The 10520-nt window shown below is 39.5% G+C and overlaps 2 protein-coding genes across 2 annotated transcripts in view; both read right to left on the bottom strand.

Moving 5' to 3' along the window:
• Window positions 1–3718, bottom strand: part of lnpep (leucyl/cystinyl aminopeptidase) — a gene marked incomplete at its 5' end in the record, with an annotated part of 15499 nt that extends 11781 nt beyond the window's left edge. Inside the window, 3 exon segments of the mRNA XM_014014450.1 lie at window positions 782–984; window positions 1260–1351; window positions 3280–3718. Coding sequence (XP_013869904.1) covers window positions 782–984; window positions 1260–1351; window positions 3280–3307 — 323 coding nt within the window.
• Window positions 3719–4172: 454 nt separating this feature from the next.
• The window catches only part of erap2 (endoplasmic reticulum aminopeptidase 2), a 7217-nt gene continuing 869 nt past the window's right edge, over window positions 4173–10520 (bottom strand). The window contains exons 2-21 of the mRNA XM_014014451.1: window positions 9337–9668; window positions 9072–9258; window positions 8831–9000; window positions 8606–8744; window positions 8380–8514; window positions 8161–8281; window positions 7928–8082; window positions 7730–7843; window positions 7496–7627; window positions 7132–7263; window positions 6919–6987; window positions 6653–6828; window positions 6489–6568; window positions 6233–6416; window positions 5984–6140; window positions 5703–5887; window positions 5444–5605; window positions 5162–5302; window positions 4908–4989; window positions 4173–4712 (exon numbers count right to left, since the gene is read on the bottom strand). Coding sequence (XP_013869905.1) covers window positions 4563–4712; window positions 4908–4989; window positions 5162–5302; window positions 5444–5605; window positions 5703–5887; window positions 5984–6140; window positions 6233–6416; window positions 6489–6568; window positions 6653–6828; window positions 6919–6987; window positions 7132–7263; window positions 7496–7627; window positions 7730–7843; window positions 7928–8082; window positions 8161–8281; window positions 8380–8514; window positions 8606–8744; window positions 8831–9000; window positions 9072–9258; window positions 9337–9503 — 2838 coding nt within the window. The 5' untranslated portion in view covers window positions 9504–9668 and the 3' untranslated portion in view covers window positions 4173–4562. The remainder of the gene's footprint in view (window positions 4713–4907; window positions 4990–5161; window positions 5303–5443; window positions 5606–5702; window positions 5888–5983; window positions 6141–6232; window positions 6417–6488; window positions 6569–6652; window positions 6829–6918; window positions 6988–7131; window positions 7264–7495; window positions 7628–7729; window positions 7844–7927; window positions 8083–8160; window positions 8282–8379; window positions 8515–8605; window positions 8745–8830; window positions 9001–9071; window positions 9259–9336; window positions 9669–10520) is intronic.

Here is a 10520-nt window from a genome sequence, read left to right as displayed (position 1 = left end):
GCTGCACGCTGTTAGAAAATATATTTTTTGGAGAAGTCACCTCCCAATAAATGTCATTTTGGAAAATCTAACTGCTCACCTTTTCTCAGTACTTTTACTTTTAATACTTAAGTAGATTTGGTGTCAGAAATTTACTTTTGATACTTAAGTACAAAAAATATCAGATACTTTAAGACTTTTACTCAAGTAATATTTTTAGAGAAGACTTTAACTTTTACCAAAGTATTTTTATGATAAGGTACTTGTGCTTTTACCCAAGTATCACTTTGAGGTACTTTATACAACACTGCACTGAACAGTATCTGTATCACACAGGAGGAAATACAGTGTTTTGAGTAGATATAAATCAAATAAATAGTTCAGCAGATTTAATTTGGCTAATAACTTAAAATAAATAAATAAATCACTCTTGATATAAAAAAATAAAACAGGGAAAGCTTGCCCTCGTCAGAATACTTTCAGAAATTGTGAACTGTCCATCAGCTTTGTGTAAAGGAACATTATATCAACAKAAATAGTTTGAATTAAAGATCTCTGCCCCCTTCTGCTGTTCATAATTTAACCTGACAATAACCAGCATTTTTATTTTTAATCAGAATCTCTCATTTGTTTAAATGGACTTAAATGTAATTTTACTGCAATCTTACAGCATTTACTCAAGCTGTTTTAGCTTCAACTTCTGCCTGCAACTCCAGTGTCTAGTTATTGAGTTTTCAATGAAACATTCTTAGAAAACACTTCCTAACCACAAGAGTCCATCCAGTTCTATCTGATGTTTTACCTCGGTGGAGACTGTCTGGTGTAAGGGGAGGAGCTGGATCTGTGGGCGGTGCTGCGATTCATAAAAGACATGCCCAGGAGACGAGCTGAAGACTCACAGTCCTCTTCTTCATCATCCATGTCATGTTCTCCCAGGCCACGCACCAGTAATCGTGAGCTWCGAGGCTCAAAGCCCACCTCATCAGGGTCAAGAGGAGGAAATGTCTGAAGAGAGAGAAAGTATCCAAACCACTCTGTTATTAAATCTGCAGCATTTGACACTTGYCTAAAAATAAATCGCCTTCCCAGTTAATTGAATTAGTGCAGGGTTGTTGTTTATATTCGGCCGCTGTCTTCTGCAGGGGTCGCCACAGCAAGAGAATAATATATACACTTTTTTTTTTTTTTTTACCAGCACCTGAATAAATTAGTGTTGGTTGATTAAAAATATATTGTAATATTTTAATTGTTTATATTAGCAGCATTTGAAACAGGCTTACTGGAAACGAGGAGTCTTTGGCTAAATCAACAACTTCGGGCTCTTCTTCGAACATGCTGTTCTCAATCATGTTCCTCGGCAGGTTGGCGCGCTCTGTGGTGCACACAGAAAACAAAATCACTGAGTTCAATCATGATATAGACATATGCATTAATAGAATATAAATTATTAATTACACTGAAAGAAATGGGAGTCACGAATGTTAGCATAGGTGCAGAGATTTTAAAAGTTTCTTTCAAAACAAAATGAACAAGATACCAGTCAATAAAAAAGGTTTGGTGTGGCCACAGAAATGGGGTAAACACAAAATCTAAAAATAAATAAATAAACAAAAAAAAAACACACAACAGTGACTGTGTTTTTGCAGTTTCCTGTTCACCCGTGTCCTAGTTTTCTTTATGTGGCAAAATGACCTAAAAAATAAACTGGGTTGTGTAAAACATTTCAGTACTCATCTAACTAAATGGTAATCATTGAAACGTTCCTCTTTCTTTCAAATAGCATGAGTTCATTTATTAAAACAAAATCCAGCAGCTGAAGAACTCCTTTGAGATTAAGAAAAGGTCTGTGCATAAAAATATACCGGTACTAGTCTTCTGTTCCGGTACTGTCATGTGCTGCTGCAGTATAGAAATGTCCCCACTTCCTGTAGCTAACATGCAAATTCAGCAGAACAACAAGAATAATGTCCTGTTTCACTTAATTCGTTTCATTTTCAGGCAGMCAGATTTTTTTCCCCCTCTGTAATTTTAGAAACAATCAGAGGCCTGTTCTGTTTCCTAATTCAATAACTTCAGTAGTAAAATGCTGTGTGTCTCCCATACTGCTTCACAATCCATACGCGTTTTTACACACGATGAGCACACAATTATTTGCTTAAATATTTCATGGGTTTGAATGGAAAGTAGAGACAGTAGTACATTCACTGAAGGTTTATGGTTTACCAAACAATGACAACAAAGCTCTAACTCCTTAAAACATATCAACAGCCAAGAAATGTGAATCGTKTGACGTAWGTTGGTCTTTGTCAGCTCCAGTGTTTCTTCCATGACTGCAGCACTGCCTCACTGTCTGAACCACACTGATGAGGTACGGATGTATATTAATAGACAGGAAGCCTATAGTTAGGTGCTGAGTAATGTCCTGAAGAGTTTATGATAAAAATAAAAATTTGAAAGTTAGACCGCCACTTGTAGCATATGAGGTTCGTCGTCCTATCATGGTGATAGATAAGTTATATAAGCAAATGACTGTTTGGATGAAACTGGTTGAGATGATAACATGTCATGCAAATATTATTGCAAAGGCTGCAATAAAAGATGCGGCCTTCAGGCKCTGCTGTTTAATTACTCAAAACATTGAATAACTTCTGGTCAAATGTATGTTTGACTCTGACAGGTGTGTTCATTTATTCAGCCCAAGTGTAAACACAAAACGCACACAGTATATGGCTACAATTATTTAGGTGTTGGTGGTCTGTAAATTACTAAATGAGTTTTGTTTCCAAATGGTTATCTGACCAAAATATGATTGCAAATTTCAAGTTAGGTTATATACTGAAATATCACAAAGTCACATCCAAGAATGTTCACTCACACAAAAAGAGGAAGTCATATTGCAGTGATTTGAATTCATTTTCAGCTTGAAATTAAAGCCCATATCCCTGCATTACTACTAACAGTAGTTTATAAACTATTTATATCAATATCAGATTTGTAGAATCAAACTACCAGGCTTTAACTGTGTAAACATTTGCTGAAAAATAAATGCTGTTCTGTTTTTTTTTTTACTTTCAGTTTGAACAGAGTAAAAACCAACACCAGTTTAAATTAAACCCAGATTTGTTGCAGAGTTTAAACGTAATCTATTATAATTATTCTTAAACAATTAGCCTCACAGATAACTTTGTTTTGCTTGCAGAAAAATAGGATATCAATAAAAGCACCCCTCGTGTTACTGTGTGACTGTGTTGATAAATATTAGCTGGCCTGCTGCTGTTAGCTTGATCTACCCGTCCTTACCTGTGCTGTTATTATCGAACAGATCCATATTTAATGAACCTTAAAGACTCCTTCGCGTCCAAAAAAGATGAGGAAGYCTCTGAACGTTCAAGGACSTTCAGCAGACGTGATGTTTTTGGTTCTTGCCCACAATCCTCCGCAGGGTCACARTAAATAGCAGCCTATCCCTACTTGAACAACCCGTTTGCTAACTACGTAGGAGCTAGCTCGGGACTAGCCAACTTCTGTCAGTCTGACTGAGCTACATTCAGTCAGCCAGCGTCTGAATATAAATATAACTTCATTAGTCGTAGCTGTTTTTCAGAAAAACTAAAACTCAAAGTCTATACCCTGAGCCAACTAAAGACGTGAATATAACCCTTATTTCAATGCGCAGCACAAASGAAAACAAAATCCAATAACACTTTTCTCCGCTCTCCACAGACCAGTTGTTCGCAGCGTCCAGCGTGACAGCGTCAGAGAGATGCTAATATCTGATTGGATGTGAAAGAAAAGAGGCGGGGCCAGCACGACAGACGCGCATCAACACCATCAAATCTCGGGGCAAAAAGCTTTAATACGCGCTCCAAGTTAGCAGAACATCCCAAAATATATAGCAAAATTAAACACTTTTGTAATATAGATATGCAAATTCGTTAAAAATATATAAAAATTGTTTCAATATCAAACACATAATCAAACAATCTGATTCTCTATTGCAGCCTATAGGCATAAACTCTTTGCCAAGCTGGATTGGGACATGACATTTCATTTCTTTACGTTTCTATTTATTTTTATTTTTACAAATATGGTATATCCATAGCTTTATAAACAACACAATAAATACATGTAAGTGCTGGCCAAGGAAGCAGTCATGTAATTGTACTTGTAAATTTCTGCACAATACACAAAAATACAAAGAGGTACAACAAATACCTTTATTGTGTAAAGTGTCCATCAATACACTCATTGTGTCACTTCAAATGGATCTTACACATTCACACATAAAAACAACACAGTGTTCATACACACAGCCTGTCACTCATTCTGTAATAATAATAATTACCGTACTTACATGTCTAACCCTAACCCTCAAATCACATCTTTAAACTAACCCATGACCCAAAATTACATTATACCTAATTATGACTGGGCTTTGGTCCCCATGAGAACTACTGGACCTGACAAGGAAGGTGATCATACCAAAAAAGGTCATAAAAACTGACAAAAACCACACATACACACACACACCAACACACTTCAATCAATCCTTCTTGTTACACAGGCCAGAATCTATCAGTTTGTTAAAATTTCATCTGCTCATTCAGCCACTTTCTCAGAGTTTCTACGTTTCTCTGGACCCAGCGTATATTTTTCTTCACATTGTCCAAAGCCATCTGTGTTGCTCTCAKCTGAGAAGCTTGTTCTCTAATGGACTCAAAAAATAACTGCACCTGTGGGAAAAACACACACACACATTTATAAAAACATAAAATGCGTCAAAATTAATTCCGATTTTTATTTATTTATTTATTTATTTATTTATTTATTTATTTATTTATTTATTTATTTATTTATTGTTAATGTATGAATACATGTCTAATGTAGTTTCATTTCAAGATAAACGGTTAAAAAGTTTGAAGATTTACTTCACTGAGCTCTTCTGGGGATGAAAACTGGCCTGTGGTCCCAACGATGATGTTTCTGATACAAAATGAGCCTAACTGGAACCTGCAGTAAAGAAAGAAAGATGACTAAAAGAAATACATGAGGCATTAATTCAAATGTTTTCTCAAGACTGGACTGAGGTCTCTGTAAAACTAAGTTGCACTGGTTGTATCAATAAAAGTTGATTGTGTTTCATGATTTAGTATAAGGTATTTGCTGCATGTCATATACTAACTTTTGAACTAGTGTATCCCAGTTCTTCTTGACAAAATTCCATGCAAGATAATGTCCACGCGGGTTCCTGGCCACCATCAGGACGAGAGAGGACAGGTCCTGTGATCGGATCACCTTCCCCTCCAGACCCAGTGCCAGCAGTCTGCAGCACAAACACACCATGYTACATCTACGACACCTAACATGGATTCACTCAGCATTTTAAAAACTGAAATTAGGACAATAATTCATGTTAACCAGAAGATGGCAGCAGTAGCTGCGTGAACATAAATCCTAGACGCACCTTTGCAGTTTGCTTGTGTCTCTGCTGCTGGTCAAAGCAAACAGGATCTTGTGTTTTTGTGCTTCAGAGAGAGAAATGTTGTAAAGATGTAAAAGTGACATCCAGCCGTGCTCATCCTGAGCTCCCACTGAGTACACCGTCTCCACCACATCAGTAGGCAGGCTACAGTAAGCACATGTAAGACACACGTTATTTGTACTATAATGATGGCTGTTAATGATAGATATATACAGTATTACAGTTGATCATTTTGACWAACTTGAATGTCTTGTTGGACTGAAGCCAGTCTTTGAAGAGCTGATCTGCACGCTCCAGACAGGGAAGGTAGTCCAGGTGACAGGCCAGAGACAGGACCTCTGACCTCAGACGTCGCTCTGACACAGTGCCGCTGTCGCTCCAGGTCTGCTGGTCGATGACGTCACGGAAAAAGTGCAAGATGTACTTCTGCATGGAGACGCACAGAGAAATAAAATAAAGATCATTTCATGACAGCATACACAATCAAATAACATTTTTTGTGTTTGTTTTGTGTTTGCTTACTCCCAGGTTGTGAGTTAAACTGGGTTCGTCTCTTTTTTCAACTATGCGATAAAAAACCTCCAGATATGCAAGTCCTTCAAGGAGAGGGACYGTGTGTTTTTCCAGCTGAAGATAACCAATCAGGTCCAAGGCTTTGTCAAGTGAAAGATGACCTGCCCTTTAAAAATAAAATATAAATAAATGTGTTAAATCCATAGCTGTGTTTTACAAGCAGACAGAAACATCTCTCGTTATCTCATTTATTCTTACGTGACCAGCTGAAATGCGTTGTGTATCAASTGAGTTCTGTCCTTGTAGCTCAGAGCTGTGTGGTTTTCCCTCAGCAGCTGAGTCAGCACATCCCAACCACCATCGGCATAATGAACCACGTAATATCCCGTCATATCAGAGTTTATTTTCACCCAGCCGACATCCTCTCCAATGTAAATACTGTCTAAATAAAACAAAATGACAGAATGGTAATAAGTTATGAGRRGTGTGAGCAAAATAGTTTCTCAGTKTTTACCTGTTTGTGACATCATCAGGTGTCTGTGGATGGTGCTGGAAGCATCTGTCTTGTACGTCAGAGGAATGTGCCAAAGGAAACTAGGCGAAAGGCAAAAAGATAATGATTTAAAATACACCCAAAATGTGAAACTTATATAAAATGATACAGTATTTGTAAGTTACCCCTTTTGCACCAAGGTCCACTCAGGATCAGATGGAAGAACGGTCCTCAAGAACCGGTCCTGCCTGAGCTGCAGTCGAGGCCCACTCCTCGTTACTGTTACCAGAGGGATACCTTTCTGCAGAGTCCATGAGTTCATCATGGCTGTCAGGTCCAGATGTTCTCCTGCAAACAGATACTGCAGGAGAAAGGACATTATATGTTTAATATGTTCACGACATTTTAAAWTGTGTGACATCAGGTCCGACCTGTTTCAGTTTTTACTCACTGCATTCTTGGAGGCCTGGCTGCTGCTGTAACAGTGTTTTCCTGAGATGAAGTCTTCCTCAGAGCATGTCTGAAATAAAAATAAAAACGCACAAAATGCAATTTTCTCACATGTTTTCATTTACAGTCTAAACATTTTCATGAAGCAGTTTTTCCCCAAAATGTTTCTTCAGAAATGCAAAGAGAAGTAACGAAGGAGCATACAGTGTCTTACATTGGTGAGACTGTCCCACAGGTTCTGATTGTGAGCGTTTCCAAAGCTGTACTTGCGAAGATATCGCACTATTCCTCTCTGAAACACGTCTTCTGTCAGGAAGTGACGTAGCATGTGCAGGACACATGCTCCCTGAGAAAAGGAAGAGGAGAGGTGTGTGTGAGCAGGTAAACATGAGCAGTCAGGTCTGGAAYAAAATGGATTCAGGTATGAAAAATGTATCATTAACAGTAATTTTACTGTCTGTTTTTCAGTATTTTCAAGTTTAGATAAAACAAATAGGTTTCAAAAAAGTTGTTTTTGCAGGTATTCAACCACAGTCAGTTACTACTATCAGCTATTAATGAAAAGGCTGAATTTTTACTTTGTCATAGGAGACAGTGTCAAACATTTCTTTAATCTGGGTGGGGTTCTCTGCTGGGCTTGATATAGGCCTCGAGGAATTCAAYGAATCGTGACCAACTGCTACAAAACAAGTGTGCAGAAGGTACTCGTCCTGCAAGAATAGGTTCAGAACGTGAATAAACTCAACTTCAAACTCAACTTCAAACTTTTGAGGTTTAATACTCATTCAGCAGTAAAGTATTAAAGCACCTACCACTTTGAGGTCGGGGTAAGTGGCCTCCACTGAAATGTACTCCATGTATCTGGCGAATCCTTCATTCAACCAGATGTCGTTCCACCACTCCATGGTCACCAAGTTACCAAACCACTGTGAGGAATACAATGAATTTCAGCACTCAACTGAAAAGTGGTTCTGAGGTAGCTCTAATGTGTCTTCAGTGGTGAGATTCACCTGATGAGCCAGCTCATGCCCGATMACCATTGTAACCCAGAGTTTATCAGAAACCGAAGATGTGGCGGGGTCAAAGAGAAGGCTGGTCTCTCTGTAGGTGGTCAGCCCCCAGTTCTCCATTGCTCCAGACTGGAAGTCTGGGATGGCAATCAGGTCTGAAAGAGAKAGGACACAGGTCAGAGAGTAACCACATTAAACACCAGACTCAAGCAAAGATGATTTAAAAATCTTACCTTGTTTGGGTAACGGGTAGCGAATGTTGAAAAACTCTTCATAGAAGTCCAGCATTTTGATGGCAACCTCCAAGGCGTAGTGGGTCTGTAGCCACTTCTCAGGTGCAGCATAGATGGACACCTACGGAGCATTATGAGACAAACCATTAAAGCAGAATTCATGGCCAAGGAAGCAACAGTTCAAGCAGGAAATGAAAACATGGCATGGAGAAACCACACCTTCACTCCAGATGATGTTGTTCCACTGACAAACTTGAAGTCACAAATGACAAATGCCACAAGATACGTGCTCATTTTCACACTCGCCGCAAACTCATCCTCCAGMAGGTCATCTTTGATTTCAACCGTCTTGACCTGAAACACAAAGCTGAAGTCTTTTTCTCTCCCCAGTACACACTGTCACAGTGTCCCACAAAGTCCCACAAAGCAAATGTTCAACACTTACGACGGGCATGTTAGAAAGAGAAATGTACTCTGGACTCCTCCTGATTCGCACGGAGAAATTGGCTTTGAAACTTGGCTCATCGAAACACGGAAAAGCCATCCGAGCACTCGTGGGTTCAAAGTGAGTTGAAGCCAAGGTTCTGAAACAGACGTTGGTGGAAACTGTTGTAGAAAATACTTGTGTGTTGGATCATTTGCCAAGTGTGCACTGAAACAGAAAGCCTACCTGGTCTCCCCTTTACTGGTTCTGTAGGTGCTTATATAGAATCCATAAAACCCCTCGGTCAGCTGTGCCTCAAACTCAACATACAAGAAATACTTCTGCCCACTGCTGAGGACCCTGGGGGAGAATATACCAATCTGCTCATGGGAGGGGTTATGAAGAACGGGAAGAACCTAAAACAGGAGGACACTGTTGTTTTTGTGCACCAATGAAAAACAAGCTGATCTGCAGAGTCCACAACTACCTGATCTGATAGATGAGCAAGGTTATGGTCTAAAATTGTAGCGTTGGAGATCTGGAGGCCCTTGCTGTGTAATACAACCCAGTTTGTATTGTTCAGGACATCAATCTGGATCTGCACGGTGCCCATGAAACGGAGAGTGGTGAGGTTGGGGTGCAGGAGGAGGTGGTAGTGAAGAGGAATGATGTACCTGAGAAACGGAAACACACATATACGTAAGGCTACCCTGCAGTTGTCTTTGATTGAGCTTCCATACTGTGCAGCGTACCTTGGCAGGCGGAGACGACTCCATGGGAAGGACAGACTATCTTGGCTCGGAGAAGATTGTTCTCCTGCAGAATGAGGAGGACTGGACACCTGCTGTGAACTCTGGGAGGGCTGAGACTCCACCAGCGAAACAACTAGCAAAAACACTAGACAGCTTACTGAGGTCATTGCAAAAAGAAATACCTACTGGCTAATGATTAAAAAGGAACATCAACCTGTGTTGCAGGCTGACTAAAAACTTTTGATCACAGCCCCCAAAACTGAAACAGTTAGGACCACCTGACTTCAGTGATGAACATTAAGGTGACAACTTCTCAGGATTTTTTCTTTAACCTGGAAGACACAAACAAGTGAACACATGAGCTCCTTGGAAAACAGGAAATTGTTTCAGTGGATTAAAGTGAATGACTTGCATTACTTCTCAAACAAACAGCATATGAGGGATTTTGTTAGTAATATCTTTGAGCTATCTTGGCTTATTTGGTAAGTGTTCATACCATATACAATTATTGTGAAAGCATCAAAATGAAACCATTGGTAATTTTGTTTTCTCCGGCCATGTTCGGCTTTTGACCTTGAGGTTTTTGTTGTAAAATTTGGAAAGACGAATGATACAAGCGATTACCAACTAAACTGCCTTAAAATCAGCTCCCAAAGTAAAAGAAATTTGAACTTTTCTCTATTCTACAACTAAGCAGCCAATAATAACTGAGCAGTACTGACCACATGTGACAAACTGAGCTCAGCTGAAAAGTGACCACAAAGCATCTCCTCCTGAAGGAGACTCAAACATGTGACTAAAACCCTGATGATACACCATGTGGACAGAGGAAGAGGCTAGAAGAATGAGCTGACAACAGCTGCACTTCAGATCCGACTGCACGGCTCTAATTATTAATGGCCGAACTGTCACTGAGGAGACAAAGCAGGACCTCAGAAACTCTGGGCTCACAAGAACCAAACGATATTTAGGAGGGCTGCTGCTCTAAAACAATCTCTGTGTTGATTCAAAAGTTTAACAAAAACAGACATTACCTGCATTATTTCAGCTTCATCATGCTTCCTTAATGTCTGAACTGCTGGGTTTCACTTTCTCTTTTAGGATGATGCCACCCACTGGAGAGGAATAAACTGCTTGTGCAGTGTGTGTGTGTGTGTGTGTGTGTGTGTGTGTGTGTGTGTGTG

The sequence above is a fragment of the Austrofundulus limnaeus genome, unplaced genomic scaffold, assembly GCF_001266775.1.
Source record: "Austrofundulus limnaeus strain Quisiro unplaced genomic scaffold, Austrofundulus_limnaeus-1.0 Scaffold114, whole genome shotgun sequence".
Taxonomy (NCBI): Eukaryota; Metazoa; Chordata; class Actinopteri; order Cyprinodontiformes; family Rivulidae; genus Austrofundulus; species Austrofundulus limnaeus.
This window is presented reverse-complemented; position numbering and strand designations above follow the sequence as displayed.